Here is a 16,890-nt window from a genome sequence, read left to right on the forward strand (position 1 = left end):
AGAGAGACCTGACTATCGTCTATAGGCCCATTGGACCATACCTAAAGCTACTCCAGAAGAATATCGGTAAAAGAAAAAAGCCCAATTGGGCCCATTGGACTGAGGAGAGCCCACTTACGAAGTTAGCCCTAAAATTTGGGCAAATCGAGAATATGTCTGGCTTTAGCAATTCCCTATATAACATGTCCACAACCCACGGCCACGTCTTCAGATCATATCCTTTTTTTTTTCTCTCTCTCACTATCCTCTCATCTGAACCCTAGCATCGATCTCCCTCACCACCGAGGGCTTTTCGACACTACTTCAATACGTCTTTCCTGCTCACCACCATGGCGGAGGAAGTCGTTGTAGCTACCGGAGCGGCGAGTCCCGAGCCCTTGGATCACAAACGCAAGCTTGCAGATTTGGACAATGAAGCCACTGAAGCCCCCGAGGAGAACCATGGCGAGCCCAATGAGGAGTCTCCTGCTTCTGACGACGCTGACGTTGCAGTTTCTGACGAATCGGAGGCCAAGCGGCCTCGTCTCGACGGAAAGCCGGAGGAGAATGGTATCTTCTTTCTTCTTTGTATGTTGCAGCTTTCTATGTGATTTAGGCCTTTTGTTAAAAACCATGGAAATATCGGATGTATATTTGTGGACTTTCTCCATCTCTCTTCGTTACTTCTTCTAATACTTGTTAGCTGCTGCCGGAAAATGCTGTGGTTTTCCTAGTGCATAATTTTTTTTCCCCTCAAACCATATCCCTGGAAGTCGAGAAGCGTAAGAAATTCTATTTTCTACTGCTGCTTTGGTTATATTTCAAATATCTTCGTTCCTCGTGATTTCTGCAAGGAAATCCAACTTTATTCTTCAAGGTTTAGAACTGAATAATACTTTCCTTCCCAACGCCTCATGAGATAGCTACTGGTGCTGCATCTATCAACTGGAATACGCCAGATATCCAGCTAGATATGCCTATTTGCATTTTACTACCTCATTTCAGGCGTGAGATATTTTTAACACACTGAAGTTCTATGGTACTTGAACGTTGTTTCTGTTCTGAGCTTCCTGGGGCTTGGTGAATGCCGTTTATCCTGTTTCCCATTGGAAGATGGAAGCATTAGTTCAACAAAGGAAGTACCGGCAGGATTCTTAGGTTCAGGGAGAACGTTCTGACATGTGCCCAACAAGTATTTGATACATATTGAATGTCTTTAACAATTTTTTAGTAATGTCCAACTAGTGTCCTAGTTTGATGCGTTAATATGTTCTTTAAAAATCATTTCTGGCTGATTATGCTAGATTTATAATTTGAGTTTTGGCATTGGATTATGGTTATGAAGGTTCTTCGGTGAGGTACTGAGGTGGATTTCTTAACGAAAGTTCAACTCATTTTTGCTGTGTTCATTTTAATTTACTATTTAACCAATTGATATTCAATCAATGTTTCATGGAAGTAGTATATTATTATTTATTCTTGTTGCAAATTACAATATCTTAGTATTTTGCTTTCTTCTACAGCTAGTGAGAATGGGCATCAAAAAAAGATGGTGGAGGAACCGGCTAAGGAAGATGATACATCTGAAGAGGACTCGGAACATCCTGCTTCATTGGAGGAGGTTTCTGAAAGAGAGGAAACTGAAAAACCCACTGCAGAGCCTAATGAAGCAGGTGATGCTCTGGATTCTGCGGAGGAAACAGAACAACCTGCTTCATTGGAGGAGGTTCATAAAAAAGAGGAAATTGAACAGCCCACTGCAGAGCCTCATGAAGCAGGTGGTCCTCAGGATTCTGCTGCAGAAATCTCTCAGGAGGACAAAACTCAAGAACTCTCCAAGGAGGAAAATCAACCTCCGGTAGTTGAGGCTGCATTGCCGCTGCAGCAGGAGGATGGTTCTAATTCTGAGCATGTTCAATTATCATCAGTGGCCGAAACAACAGCATACAGGATGGAAGTTCCTAATAGTAAGGTGTGAACTTGTGAGATATTTAAATTTGATCATAGGATTGATATTGAAGGTTGATGTTGAGTTTATTTACATGTTTTTTAAACAATATGTTTCCACCTTCAACCTCAAGTTACTGATTAATTTCTTTTTTAGGGTTAAATTACAATTTTTTCATGAGCTTTTGAAGTGGTATCTGAAAAGTTCCAAATTTATTTTGTGTCTGATGGTCCCATCAGACACAAAATAAATTGTTTATAGATGTTAGTCAGTTCTTAAGTATTAGGGACCTATAGCATACTTTTTAAAGTTAAGCCTTGTTGGACACAACTTTGAAAGTTTGAAGACCAAGCTTATAATTTAACCTAATCTTTTGACGAAAGCTATGCTGCAAGTGTAGTGGCTAGGTGGCTAGAATACTCGTAAGAAAACATGGCCTGGATGTTGAAAAATTTACTTCTAATCCATCATCAAGTTTTTTCTGATAATTAGCATTTAGTTAATAGTTGGCCTATTTACTGCAGGTTGGTGTTCTCATTGGCAAGGCTGGAGATACTATTAGATACTTGCAGTACAATTCTGGTGCTAAGATCCAAATCATGAGGGATTCAGATGCTGATCCAAATCGTTTAAGTAGACCTGTAGAAATAGTTGGATCTTCGGAAAGTATAAAAAAGGCAGAGGAGTTAATTAATGCTGTGATTGCAGAGGTATTTACTCTTTTTATTATTAGTTTTTATTTAAATGCCATTATGCTTGTATTTTTTCCACTTCTCCTGATTTTTTTCAGTGACTGTAATAATTTTCATTTAATTATTGTTTTAGCATCTGTTGGAGGTTTGTTGTCCTGATATTGAATTATTGAGTAAATTTTATTTTCTCATAGGCTGATGCTGGTGGATCTCCATCACTCATAGCCAGGGGCCTTACTTCATCACATTCTATGGCAACTGCCGAACAGATTCAGATACAAGTTCCAAATGAGAAGGTTGGAATCCTAATTTATGTGGATTGCTTATCAACTGGTTCTCTCAATAGCTTACCTGATTTTCTTTACCTAGGTTGGTTTAATTATAGGAAGAGGTGGGGAGACTATCAAAAGTCTGCAGACCAGATCTGGTGCACGTATACAGGTAGTTGATATGTTGCAAACCTATCTATCTTTATGGTACATGCTAATTAATTTTTATGGTTTAATATAACCATTGTGCCTGACTTAGATCTGATTTTTATGTAGTTGATACCCCAAAATCTTCCAGAAGGAGATGAATCTAAGGAAAGGACTATTAGAGTTACTGGTGATAAGAAGCAGATTGAAATTGCTACAGACATGATAAAAGAAGTTATGAATCAGGTATGCTTTTAACACATCACCTTTCCTCCAGACATTTTGGTCCTTATATCCCTAAATCCTTACTTGGAATTATGACTTCGATTTTCTGTATCATAAAAATGCTCTTAGCATGTTCATATCATCTAAATTTAGCCTGTGCTTACTTTTATTAATTTTTGGATTTGAATTATTAGTATGTTCTTTCTGTACCATACACAAGTTCATTCCATGAATATGGTTCATTCTTGGTGATATATCTATTTATATGTTCATTTCTGTATGTTTTTTTTTAATTATTTTCAGCAGTTTTGCTATTATTGGTACTTAATCTTGCTTACAAGTCTTGTCTGAGACTAGAGATTAAGGTTCTGAAGTAACAGCGTTAAGATTATCACACAGATTAATCTGCTCAGTGTCAGAGAAGCAAAATATTAGCATCTATATGCTATATTATATAGTTCTAGGTGTGGAAGGTGTGTTGTATTTTTGTCCACTTGATGTCATTGATGGAACAGTGCTAGATTCTTTTCATTCATGCTGGTTGACTATATAAATTTGGCCGGGTTTAACAATTCACTGCTATGGGAAACAGTATGCAGATTTTGTATGATTTTCTTTAATGGGATTGGGGAAATCACTTGACTGGTGGTCCTAATAGCTTGTGAAATCAATGAATGGTCTATGCAAAGATCACATGAATGTTCTAGGAAAGATCTTATACTGAAATCCAAGATGCCGGTTGCCATAATTTATCTATCATAAAGGTGTCAAACTCGAATTGGTTGGCTTTAAAACTGCAGATTACAATATTGCCTTTTCCATGGGGTCGACATTGCTTTCTTGGTGTAGCAATAGCCAACTACTTTTCACTCCCATCCACTGAAGAGAGGTATCAGGCATTAAATCTCGCGATTGCAGGATGTTAATAGTTGGTAAGATTGCTTCAAGATTTCAAACTAAGAATAATTGAGTAAGAATGTATTGCATTAACCTTAGTGCTCATTAGTGGACCCATGTTCTATGCTTGAGATTGTGTTGGAAGAAAGTAATGCCTGGTTGAAGTCATGATGCTTTCATTTGCATGGGACCAATAGTATTCAAAGCTGATACCATTGACTGAGGCATCATAGGCATGGAAATTTGGTTCATGCCACCTTAACTGCACTATAGCAACATAATCGCTTTAAACTAACGGCAATCAATATCAATGTAATTATTTGTTGATATTTTCCTTTTTTCCTGGATGATCTGTCTGACAGTGAAATGCTCATCATGTGTTGGTCACTACTTCAGAATGAAAGAGATAAGATTTAGTTGTGAAGTTGATGCCGGTATATCTGGCATCTATTTAGAAGAATCACTATCTATTTGATGAAACAGAACAATGCATGTGTGAGATGCCAGAGTTCAAATGTTAATCTCTCTCAGACCATGATTTTGTCATCACTAGACTTTTTCTGCGCTTTTCATCCTTTTCCTAAAAAGCTTTTCAAGTTTGTTAATGTTTTTATGATTTGAGGGCATGTTTTGTTAGTTGTAATTTGACTACTTCACTACACAACCTTTCGAATTATTTGGGCAGTTGTAATTGGCGGCTCTCTTCTTTTTAACTTAGAAGTGGGTGCTCCCTGTTCTGATATTATGAATGCTTTTGGATATCTTACATCCCTGTTGAAGTACTTGTTCCCTTGCATGCAATGGTTTAGAGCGATATAATACATCTGGTATTTTATTGGTTTGATCTTCAATGATATGATCTATCTGTTATTTTCTTTGTTATAAAGCCTTTTTACATTTTATTTCTTCTGAACATCAGAATGGTAATTTGCTGAGTTTGTAATGTTTTTTATTCATCTTGCTTATTTTCTGGAGCTAATATGTACCAGGGGCTCACCCAATGTTCTTGAGCAAGAGATTTGGATCACCAAGTTCACGCTGCTCATTTACTTTATTCCTTTTACTAGCTTATAATCAAACTGTTGATTAATAATTTCCACGGTTTACTTACTCATCTTTTTGTTTGTCCTTGGAGTAGACTGTGAGGCCTTCACCACACTCCACTGGTTTTAACCAACAGGCTTACCGGCCCCGTGGTCCTGGTGGTAATCAATGGGGTCAACGGGGTCCCCATCCTTCACATCCTGCAGCATATGATTATCCACACAGAGGACCTTATCCATCTCATAATACCCAGTATCAGCATCCTGCATTTGGAAACTATCCTCAACAAATGGGTGGTCCTCGGAGCAGTTATAGCTCTGGTTGGGAGCAAAGGCCACCCCCCAGTATGCAAGGGCCACCGCCAAGTTCGGGTGGTTATGACTACTATGGTGGAAGAAGCCATTATTCAGATGCTCCACCTTCTCATTTCCCTGGTGCTATGCCTGCACATGCTCCTGGCCCTTCTCCTGCTCCAGCTCTCGGTCCACCACAAACTCAGTCTAGTTACAACTATAGTCAGCAGCAAAACCAAGGTTATGGGCATGCTGCTCCCTATTCTCAGGCTGCTCCTCATCAGAGCTATGGCCATGGATATGAACAGAAATATGATCATCATGCTCCATCGCAGAATCCATATGGTGGGCATGGGAATGCTCAGCAACTTTACCCTCAGGCTGGGGCTCAACAGGTTTACCCTGGACAACAACAGTATGATAAGCCTCCATCATATGGTGCTCCAGCGCAAGGACCTCCTCCCCAGTCTTATGGTGCTCCTAGGGTTGGTCAGCCTGGAGAGCCTTATCAAGGTGGGTCTGCACCTGCTACATATGGGCAAAATGTGCAACCTCAACAGACGTACCAATACCCAACTGGTGGCTCTACTCAGCAGTATCCTACCCCCTATGGCATACCAAACACAGATGGTTATAACCAGGCACCTGCTGCTGCCGCTGCTGCAGCTGCTGCCAATTACCACCCGCAGCAGGGCAGCCAGGCAGGTTATGGTCAACCTGGTGTACAGCAACTGTCTTCCTATGGCCAGCAAGTAGCTCCTGCTGCCGCGTATGAGCAGTATCCGACCACCCAACAGGGTTACCCCGAGCAGGCTGCTGCAAATACTGCTGGATATGCTGCATACCAAGCACCTCAAGATCCCGCTGCATATAGCAGTGCCCAAGCAACTGCTGCAGCAGTTTATTCTGCGCCAGCCAGTGGGCAACCCACTTATCCTCAACAGGCTGCAGCTCAGCCAAGCTATGATCAGTCAGTTCCACAATCAGGCGGGTATGGAACTGTGCCTTCAAGTGCTCCTGTAGGTTACGGGAAAAGTGTGTCGCCACAGCCACAGCCTCAGCCGCAGCCTGGGTATCCACAGTATGATTCTACTCAAGTTTATGGGGCAAGTCGTTGAATTTTTGATAAATTAGGTTTAGGATCGTTGGTTGTGTAAGCAGTAAGGAAGAGAGGAGAGGAGAGGAGAGGGTGTTATTAATGTGTTGAGAACTTGTTCAATCCGCTGTGTAGGGGATTGACTGTTGTATTTGCATTGCCTGCCTTCATATCGACCAAGTTATTAAAAGCATTCGGTTTATATATGTTATGATGTACGGGCTTGTTCATTAATTGATAAAGTAGAATGCTCATCACCTTGTGTGTTGAGAAGTTTGTGCGTTAAAATGTCAATTTTACGTTTCAAATTCAGGGCGAAGATTTACGAAGGTGGTGTTGGCTAGAGATACAGGCATGGAAACTTTTAACCATAGCTCTTCTCTCGAACAAGCTAGAGCACAAAAGAGGTAAAACATAATTAATTATTTTTGTATTTCTTTTTGTTTTTATGTTTTCTAACTTTTGGTTCATGTAACCGTCAATAAATATATTTTTTAGGTAAGGAAAAAAACAATTATATATTTCTAAAAGCATTGTTGTGTTGTTGTATATGTTATTTAGTCATTTTCTAATTAACTTATAATAAATATTAGAAAAGAAAATATTTCAATATTGTAATGTTACATTATTATTAAGATACAAATTTTTAGTTTTGAAGATACAAGTACGGTGTCTGAATTATAGTTCTATGCTCAAGCCAATACAAAGTATATAACTTGTTCTTATTACAACAAGAAATGCTTTGTGCAACATATTTCCTTGAAAAAAATCACATATAAAGGGACTTTCTTTAACCATTTAATTAGAGTGATTTGAATTGAGTAGTTAGGCTGACCTCTTACAAATGAAATCATAAGCAACCTCCACAACACTCCTGGGTTTAGCTTCCTCGGAAGGCAACTTCAAGAGAGATGCAACTTTCAAGAAAGCGGCATGTTGTGTGGCAAATAGGCATGATTCTTCACTCTCAGAAAGCTCTTTTCTTGGAACTTTGTGCTTCTTCAAAAGGGTAGGCTTCGAAATTGCCCACTGCATTGCCCAAATCGCCAATGGCCTCATGTACCCCAAAGATCTATACTTATCATCTATGTCCCATGCTTCTGGGGTTTGAAATGAATACCTGAACAGGATTTCAGAACAAGCAGATATCAAATCTCCTGTAACTTCAAGAAAAGTGGCTTAAAAACCAGTGGAATTCCAGAATATAAAGAACAAAATGTGGTACCCCAGGCCATCTTGACCCCAAACAGCTTGATGAATGCCCATTGCAGTCTGGAAGCCTGTTTCCACCATTCCTTCTTGAATCATTGAGGCAGCAACAGAGTAAGTAACTCCAGCCCAAATCTCCTTTGGCTGCAATATGGATCTATCAACCCTTCCATCTGGAAACATCCCGTTTACTGCCCCGCGAGTTCCTCCCTTCACCTTCATCACATTGAAATTGAATATCTTTTCAAGTGTACTCCTTATCTTCTCTTCGTCAACAATGGGACAAAGCCCACATGCTCTAGCATACCTGTGTTTTCAGAATGTGAAAGATTGTTGGTGTGGAGTCCCACATCCGCTAATTATGGAGATAATCTTGGGTTTATAAGTAAGGAATATATCTCTATTGGTATGAGGCCTTTTAAAAAAACCAAAAGGAAAACTACGAGAAATTATGCTCAAAGTGAACAATATCATATCATTGTGGAGCGTCGTGAGATTCCTAACAAAACGCAATCAAGTTACTACTCAATCCAACCCTAAGATACAATGTTAAGCTACTACTCTTAACAGAGATAGCTCCAAAATCATGCAAATTCAGCCAGGCCACAAGAGATAAAAAAATGTAAAAGCAAGAAAAGTAAAAGGGGATCAATAAAAGCTTGTTCACTCACCATTGCCCTGCCAGTTGATCAGCTTGAATGGACGAGCTCCAAGGACCACTACTATTGTCATAGTTGAAGTAAGAGCCATTCCATAACGTATCATAAACACCTCTTGCCTTCTGATACTTGATCCAAAAGTAGTGAGCAGCTGCTTCATCATCAACCTCATAAGCCAATGCTGAAGCCGCCTGAAGAGCAGCCACCCACAGCCCACCGCAGTATGCACTCACACCCTTCACAGTCCAAACATCATAAGTTTGATCAGGAAACCCCTCATTCTCAATCATTCCATCTTTATCCTTATCGAACTGATCCATGAAAGCCAACGCTACATACACCGAAGGCCAAACAGATTTTGCAAAATTCTTGTCCCCTGTAGCAACCACGTCTCTGTAAACTTGAAGAACGAATTTGGAACCCAAATCCTTCCATCTGGTGACGTTCAAAAGGTTGTAAGCATTCACTTCAAACCAAGGATCGTTGAAGCCAATATCGTGAGGAACAGCGCCAATAACCTTGCGAGGATAGTACTTTCCGTCGCTCATGATCTTGGCCTTTCTGGGATCGTGCATCAGAACAGCCGCCGCGAAATCCCTCTGAATGCCGAGTTCGAGTTTGGGGAAAAGCATGATAAGAGCAAAAGAGGAGTAGAAATGAACGTCGAAAGTGTTCCACATTAGGTATTCGCTTCCTTCTACGAGGAGTAACTGGCCGACGTTCTCTTGTAGAGTAGGAAGCAATCTGGTTCCGAGTGCAGCGTTTGAGGGTCCGGCGCCTCCGTGGGCTTGATCGAAGATCTGAGACATTCTCTCGAGAATCTCGACGGCGACGTCCAGGCGGTGGTCGCCGTTGGGTGCTCCATTGGGCTCCGATTTTGTCCTTTGGAGGAAAATTTTTTGATGGCTTATGGTTGATAGATTTTGCAGCGGAGGTAAGCCGTCTGAGATCAGGAAGTTTGATTTACAAAATCATTTCTTTAAACAAAAGAAAGATACAAAAGGTCGATTGCAGCTCAACAAAATGTTTTAACTTAATATTAGAATGTCTAAGGGTTAATAATTTTTAGTAATGTTTGAGGAAAATAACTAGTTTGCTTACTAAAGTAACATAACAAGGTTAATGTTCCTGAAACGTAGATTTATTTTTCCCATTAATAATTAGAAACTTGCATCATTGACCATTAATGAGCAGATCCCAAATTGGCTAAATACGAGAGTAGTAGGTCAAATGAATTTCTAGCGTTCCTAGTGATCAGCTAAAGAAGATTTTGTGCTAAGGGGTTATCCCTCAAGAAAGAGGTGTTAAAGGAACTACCCAAGATTCCTTTTAATGCATCAAGATGGTAAGATGGTACCAAGATGTATAATAGTTTAAAGGAGGGTATTTATAGTATATTATAGGGAAAAAAAAAATAGGGAAAGAAAGATATCATGTTATGTTAGCAAAGTACTTAATACCGAAAGTTGTGCGACAAATGTTTGTTGATTTATTACGACTCTCGTAGGCAATTCTGGTTGAGAATGGAAAATATTGTCATGGACTTAATTTTAGGTTCACATAAGATAGTGAAAGATTATAACATTGTTTGAGTAGTGGTGGATGGTCTTAGTCACACGAGATTGCATGTATTACTTTAAGTAATGTCCTCTATCCTATGAAAAATAGGCGAAACTTGGTATTGATATTAACTGGTCTTCAATTTCACAGATGGTTGGAACACCAAATTACACCTCACGAAAATTTCTTATAATTCAAGCAACTATCAACACCTTGACAGAAAGTTTTGTAAGTCCTTAAATAGTTACCAAAAAAAAGTCATATATAAGGTGAAGGCAAGAATGTGTACCATCCAAAATAGATAGAAGAGTTGGGTTGATATAAAGTATAGAAACCTCGAAATTCGAGGTAGGGGATAAAATGTTCCTAAAGAAATAGTGTTGATGAAGGGTGTTCTCAGGTCTAAGCATGAATGAATGCAAATTAAGCTCACATTTCATTAAGTGTTTTGAAATTCATGAGTATTATTTATTAATTTAATAAATTTATTTTTTAAAAAGTAATTTAAAATTTTAATATGGGGTCATTCAAACATTGTGAGTGACAAATTACAATTTGGACAAATTACTCTAACCTATAAGGATCGTTATAATCAAATATTATTTAACCATCCATAAATTGAGATTTGGTTTGGCAAGTAGTTTAGGTTGCTATAAATTTTGTCGTCAATGAATGGACTAAATTTTTAGAAGTTTGATTTTAACATGTATACTTTATTTTCTTTAATTAATCTAAACCATTCTATAGCTAAATTAAATTAAATTTATAGCCTAAAAATAATTAAAAACATTTAATGTGTTTTAGAAGGGTAGGGAATTAGTATGGATAGATAGGGTGGGTGAAAGAGGCCATTAAAAAGGCTTAAATATTTAAAACCAACCAAATGATATCACCCATTTTGACCCACAAAAAACCAAACTATATCATATTCCAAGTCTTAAGAGAGAGAGAGTACCTGTCCACATTGTTCCACCAGAATTTAGGAAGTATAGCTCATTGAAGAGAGTGACAGGGTACCTACAGCATTATCAAAGAAATCCAGCTATTACTGACTTAATTTGACAACGAGTTGTTTGTTTTGTTTCATACAATTATCTCCACTCACCATTCAGGAAGCCTCTTGTCTTCTACTATTGGCCTTTGCCATGCTTCTATCTGGCCTTCCCATTTTCCATGTTCTTTTTTTTTTTTTCCCCATATTTAGTTCACCAATCATCAGTCCACATCACCAACACATTAATATTGTTTTTTAAGCAAACCCTATTTTAGAAACACATACCTAATATTGCATCACGTCCAATTGTCTTAGCGGCTTCTCCGAGCGTTCCGTAGAAGTTAGTGTACCGTCTGTCAAAGAGTATTAATTGCCAACACTTTTTTAAAATTAAAATCCAGATTTTCAATTGATCAGCTTTGATAAGAGTAGAGTCAAGATGTGACCTGTGGTATGTCTTTCCATCAAATTTAACTTCTGGACAATCCCATGCTAACGAGAAAGTGACTGTACAAGTAGATGAAGAAGGAATGCTCACTTTAGCTGCTATGGCTGCTCCAATACTTGACCCTGGTTTTGACTCCTCATGTGGCCCACTATTGCCAAACTTGTCAAATGACCCATGCTGAAATAATATTTCATATCAAATTATTATGGGCTAGTACGAAGACAAACTTTAAAGTCTTGAATTTTTTGAAATAAAATAAAAAGTGAAGTTGACAATTCCTCCCGTCTATTCCTTTTGGCTTCTATTGGAAAGAAGAATCAACGATACATATGGGAGGCTTCTAAGAAATTGTACCAGTACGAAGACAATCTTTAAAGTTTTGAATTTTTTGAAATAAAATAAAAAGGTGAAATTGACAATTCCTCTGGCCTGTTCCTTTTGGCTTCTGTTGGAAAGAAGAATCATCGATGTATATGGGAGGCTTCTAATAAATGTCAAAAGAATTATTTTTTTTAAAGACAAATAATAAGATACACATAGCTTTTAACATTTTAGAAATGAAAAGAATTAGGGGTTGATTAGTTGGTGTTTCTAGATTTTTCTTTTAAAATCATTATTTTAAAGCATTATGAAAGAGTGGTAAGCACTCTACCGACAATTATTTGACTTGGGATCTTTCTAAAGGAAAGGAAGGATTGGTGATAGCAAATAAAGAAGTGAATTTTAAGAAAAATAAAGCTTTTGTTTTGGAAATAATTTTTTTTTTCCAAATAAGCCTAATTTTTAATGCATTAATTGACTTTAAAGCTATTGTGCTGTTGGATAAAAGAAGAATATGATACCAATGAAAGCACAACAAAGCATATCAACAAATAATTTAAAAATAGTTGAGAGATAACAAAAGGGAGGGCAAAGATCTAACATTTTTAACTTCTTGCCACATATCTTTTGCTGAAATGCCCTCGGAATCACCAGATATTACAAAGCGAGGACAGACTGAGACGTGAACATCATCCGTTGCCTCTGCTGTAATAGCATACGTTACTGTTGGACGCCCATTCGCGGTTCTGTTGGACGTAATGCACATTTGTTATAGTAAAAAAATAATAATAATAAATAAATAATAATAATAATAATTGATATTTGTTTTACATCTCTCTAACCTCTAAATCAAAGATTGAAGAGGTAAAATTGAAACCCACCAAAAAGAAAATTGTTTAAATGAATGAAAGAATACTATACTGACTTGTGGTGTAAAAGGACTCCATGAGCTCCGTCTTCTGCGCTGCTCGCAAATTCAGCTTTGACACTTTAGAGAATGAAATTCATATAAATGCTTCTAAATAGGGAAAGCTTTCTACCGTAAATAAAAAATAAAAAATAAATAAATAAAACTTTTGAGTGATCTCATGTTTTTGCCTTGGGCATGCACAAAACCCGGTACCAATTAGTTAATGTGGACTCCCTCTCAACAATTCTCAATAGATATTATTACCCTCAATATTTCATCTCATATTCAATCAATATGTGATCTCACAATTTACTGTAGTTTGGAGCCTAGGATCTTACCCTTCATTCGAAGCCAACATACTCGTTGGCACACATTCCTTTCTCTAATTTATGTGTAATAGTCCAAAGCCAAGTCTACCACTAACATATATTGTTCTCTTTGAATTTTCCCTTTCGAACTTTCACTCAAAATTTTAAAATGCTTTTATTAGAAAGCGATTTCCAGACCTTTATAAACAATGTTTCGTTCTCTTGTTCAACGGGAGTAGGATCACACCTTAACCATTAACAATTTAACAATGAAAAGCATGAGAATAACCTTACCCTATCTTTGAGTTAAAGTGATGACCAGTAAATCCAGAGTTTCCGCCCACAGAGTTCTGAAAAGGTAAACAGCAAAGCTCCAAACTTTGGCAAGAAAATGGCTTACCACTGTATAAATATAAAACTATAAAATTTTGCATACAAAGGATTTGACAGCACTTACCGCCCAAGTAAACAGCAAAGTTACTTCTGCAGAAGTCGGACCTTTATTTGAAAGCTGCCATATAAACAAACAAACAAATGTTCCCACTCATTTATTCAAAAAAACGAAATTATTTAAGGAGATGATCATAATATCACTATCCATTTTACACATGAATGTATCCAGTTTGACACAGATTTTTGAATCAACCGTTATTAAAAAAAATAATAATTTCATCGCAACGATCTAATTCAAATTTAAATGATAAGTTAAAGAGTCATACATTGAATGTAAATACGGAGACGGGGAAACTACTCTCCTTGTAATTGTGAGGGATAATTGGTGAAATTTGACGACAAACAATCTTAAGATCCGGGTCGGGTTCACCTAGTTCCAAAAAAAAGTAACAAATATATGTAGAAGAAGAAGAAAAACAGGGGGTTGACTGAAATAATGTAAACAGGATTTAACTGATTAGGAGTAAAACCATACCATCGTAGATTGTCCAAGCCCTGGGAAACAGAGCGTGGTATGTACTTTTTTCTCCACTCAAATTCCAATCCCATGCTTCTATGCCGTCGTTCTTTCCATCTCTGGGTGAAAAAAAAAACCCTCCAAAGTGAAAAATAGAGGAAATAATACTGCAATATTCATTTCAAATCTCAAAACCATTCATAACTAAATCCAACCTATCAAGATTAAGGTCTTTTGAAATTGAATAATATCTGAGTTTCATTTTCGTACTTTCAAATATTTAATTTTAATTTGTATAATTCTAATAAATTTTAAAATTAGTTTCTACACTTAATTTGAAGTTATTATAATATATATTTAATCAAAATTGATTAAATAATAATAATAATTTTATAGGAGAAAGTAAATATATTTTCACATTTTGTAATAAGGAAATTAATAAAAATACTTTTAAACTTTGCATTTTGTCTAGAAAATACTCATACTCTTTCTGTTAGTTTTGTACAAGAAGGGTTAATCATTTATTTCAAAAATAACTTTGAACTTTAAAATAATTTCAAAAATATCTTTTTAACTTTAAAAAGTATTTAAAAAAATACTATTAAATTTTCAAAAGTTTTGGTTAATACCCTTAAAATTTTTTATTAGTACTAACATTTCAAAAATACTCATAAACCTTCTCAAATAAAATAAAACGATGGTAGATAATAATCTATGAGGGCTTAACAAATGATTTTCGTCATATTATTGACAATATAATTTTTTTTTTGAATTTTTTTATAAAGTTAATAATTAGTTTAAAATTTTGTGAGTATTTTTTAAATAACAAAATGCTAACGGGTTCAACAAAAATTAAGGATAAGTATATTTTCTTAAATTTTTTAAAAAAATTTAAAAATATAATCGAAAGATTTTTATTAATTTAACCAAGGGGGAGTAATTATAATTGGATATTTGAAAATTTTGTTTCTAGTCAAAATTGGTTGCTAATTTAATTTTAAAAAACTGGGTGGGTGTATTATTAATATGAATAGAGAAACAAGTAAATTAAATCTCCCAAAAAATTCAAAGTGGCTATTAAACTCAAAAACTCAAAAACTGTGTGGATAGCTTACTTGGATTTTTGAGGTCTGGCAGAGCATAATACAGTCGAGAATCTGTTTCCATTTGGGCGTGAAACAAATGCCTAATACCAAACGAGACAAAGATAATGAAACAATTCAATGAATACAAAGAAGATAATGAAACAAAAACCGTATAGAGATTGACATACAGAGAATTGATTGGCTAAAACTGGTACATCTTCACTCGGTCCATAGAACATTTGAAAGCGTTGAAACTCTCCTCGGTAACTCCGGCCGATGCTTCCTGCACTGAATTTAACGATCACGATTTCATATGTCAGAAGCAGTTAAGATCAGTCGGCGAACCGCGCGCGGCAGCGGAGGAGGATACCTACCCTATGCCACCTAACGATACGCCGTGGTAGCACGTGATTGGTGGAGACGCAAAGAAATCATAAAGCGGAATCTGAGGAGAGAGAAATAGAAGATACAGTAGAGAGAGAGAAAATGAAATGAAAGAAGAAATCAATGATCAATACTGAAACAGAAAAACACAATAGATCTGAAGTAATTTAAGCAGTTGCTATTACTCTTCCTTTAGCGGCTTCTTCCTTCCCGTGACGCCATAATCGGTAGCCCAAGGGGCCCTATAAAATGGAACAAGAAACGATTGAAATCAGAAAATTAAAGAAAAGTCGGAATCAATTTCATGGCGTCGAATCGCAATATTGTACAGAGTTTATGAGTAAATTATGATGACCAGATGCCACTTGTCGTTGAGAGTGAAAGAGAACGACTCTGGAGATTTTCCGGTGAAATCGAGCTTGCGTTGCCAGGTCAAGGATGGAAGCTTGGCCGGATCGACCTGGAAAATCAGAAGAGAAATCTTGGCTCGTGAGTGAGCAGAGAATGTTTGTTTGAATTCAAATTTGTTAAGAACTAGAAAGGCATTGATGGATGAAGACAAACCACCATAGTTGATGAATCTCCATTGTCGGCTTCTTCTTTGCAGCCATTTTTCATTTCGTTTGGCTCTTCTCTCGTGAATCTGGAAATCTGGAACAGAGAGAAAGCCGGCGATGTTCTCGAATGAAGGAGGGGGGACTATTTTTATTTAATAATAGTCCAGACTTTATATCCAAACAACCATGGATACAACTTGTTAAATTACCATTTTAGAGTCGCATACATTTTCCAATTTTGATCCCCGTCAAAAAATAAAATTATTTTAAAACCTTTAACTTTAATTAATAAAAATATATTTTTAAACCCTTTTTTTTAATTAAATAATGAATGGATCCGTTAGTACCCATTTAAAAAATTCCAATTAATTTTTAAAATAACATTAATATCTTTAAACTTTAAAAAAAAAATAAAAAAATTAGCAAATGTCTACTGTCTATCCCTCTATCTATATATTAATGATTAGGACTTTTTTTTTTAATTTTTTTTTATAAAGATTAAGGATAATAATGCTATTTTTTAAAGTTAACATGAAAAGGATCAAAACACACGAACGAGAAGATGTGAGTTTGGGCTTGGCATTAGCCTGAGATTGAGGTTGACTCTATGCTCGACCGCATGAGAGGCATGCGTTCTATGCTCTTGATTTGTGCAATCCTAATGCAATCCAATTTCGGCTCTTTTCATAACTCTAAAGTTAGCTTTTGAGCCCTATACATCATGCTAAAGAATGAGCAAAGACATTGAAAAAGGATTCGAAATTAAGACGGAGACTATTGAGATAAAGATGATCCCCCACGAAGAACGTGAAAAGTAAAGAAAATGAACCTAGTTTTCATCTCAAAGAGAGTGGACAATCAAGTCCCTCGTGTAAAGGCTTAAGAAAGCAACTTGATCCAAATTCTTTGAAAAATTTTCAATGGATGTGGGACCCCCACTCATTCCACTCCTTTG

General features: G+C 36.7%; 2 protein-coding genes across 4 annotated transcripts; one reads left to right on the top strand and one right to left on the bottom strand.

The window, feature by feature from the left end:
* Positions 1-199: 199 nt before the first annotated feature.
* LOC111471936 (far upstream element-binding protein 1-like) lies at positions 200-6,808 on the top strand. Its single transcript, XM_023117610.1, has 7 exons — positions 200-549; positions 1,503-1,951; positions 2,452-2,637; positions 2,814-2,915; positions 2,989-3,060; positions 3,165-3,281; positions 5,296-6,808. The coding sequence occupies exons 1-7, from the start codon at positions 330-332 to the stop codon at positions 6,610-6,612; spliced, it is 2,463 nt and encodes an 820-aa protein (XP_022973378.1). The 5' UTR covers positions 200-329; the 3' UTR covers positions 6,613-6,808.
* Positions 6,809-7,200: 392 nt separating this feature from the next.
* Positions 7,201-16,107, bottom strand: LOC111471931 (non-lysosomal glucosylceramidase-like). 3 transcript variants are annotated; one of them, XM_023117598.1, is made up of 19 exons: positions 15,943-16,107; positions 15,734-15,838; positions 15,564-15,620; positions 15,369-15,439; positions 15,183-15,282; positions 15,025-15,095; positions 13,928-14,028; positions 13,719-13,822; positions 13,457-13,510; positions 13,294-13,349; positions 12,707-12,745; positions 12,383-12,527; positions 11,459-11,637; positions 11,298-11,365; positions 11,124-11,196; positions 10,974-11,035; positions 8,471-9,401; positions 7,816-8,106; positions 7,201-7,710 (listed from the first exon to the last, which is right to left on the bottom strand). In XM_023117598.1, exons 1-19 carry the CDS (start codon positions 15,994-15,996, stop codon positions 7,416-7,418), a joined length of 2,856 nt encoding a protein of 951 aa, XP_022973366.1. In that variant the 5' UTR covers positions 15,997-16,107; the 3' UTR covers positions 7,201-7,415. The 3 variants fall into 3 exon arrangements, with proteins under 3 accessions (XP_022973366.1, XP_022973364.1, XP_022973365.1); XM_023117596.1 differs by having other exon boundaries at positions 12,707-12,769; XM_023117597.1 differs by having other exon boundaries at positions 12,707-12,769; positions 15,946-16,087.
* Positions 16,108-16,890: the final 783 nt, after the last annotated feature.

Source organism: Cucurbita maxima, unplaced genomic scaffold, assembly GCF_002738345.1.
Source record: "Cucurbita maxima cultivar Rimu unplaced genomic scaffold, Cmax_1.0 Cma_Scf00061, whole genome shotgun sequence".
Classification (NCBI taxonomy): Eukaryota; Viridiplantae; Streptophyta; class Magnoliopsida; order Cucurbitales; family Cucurbitaceae; genus Cucurbita; species Cucurbita maxima.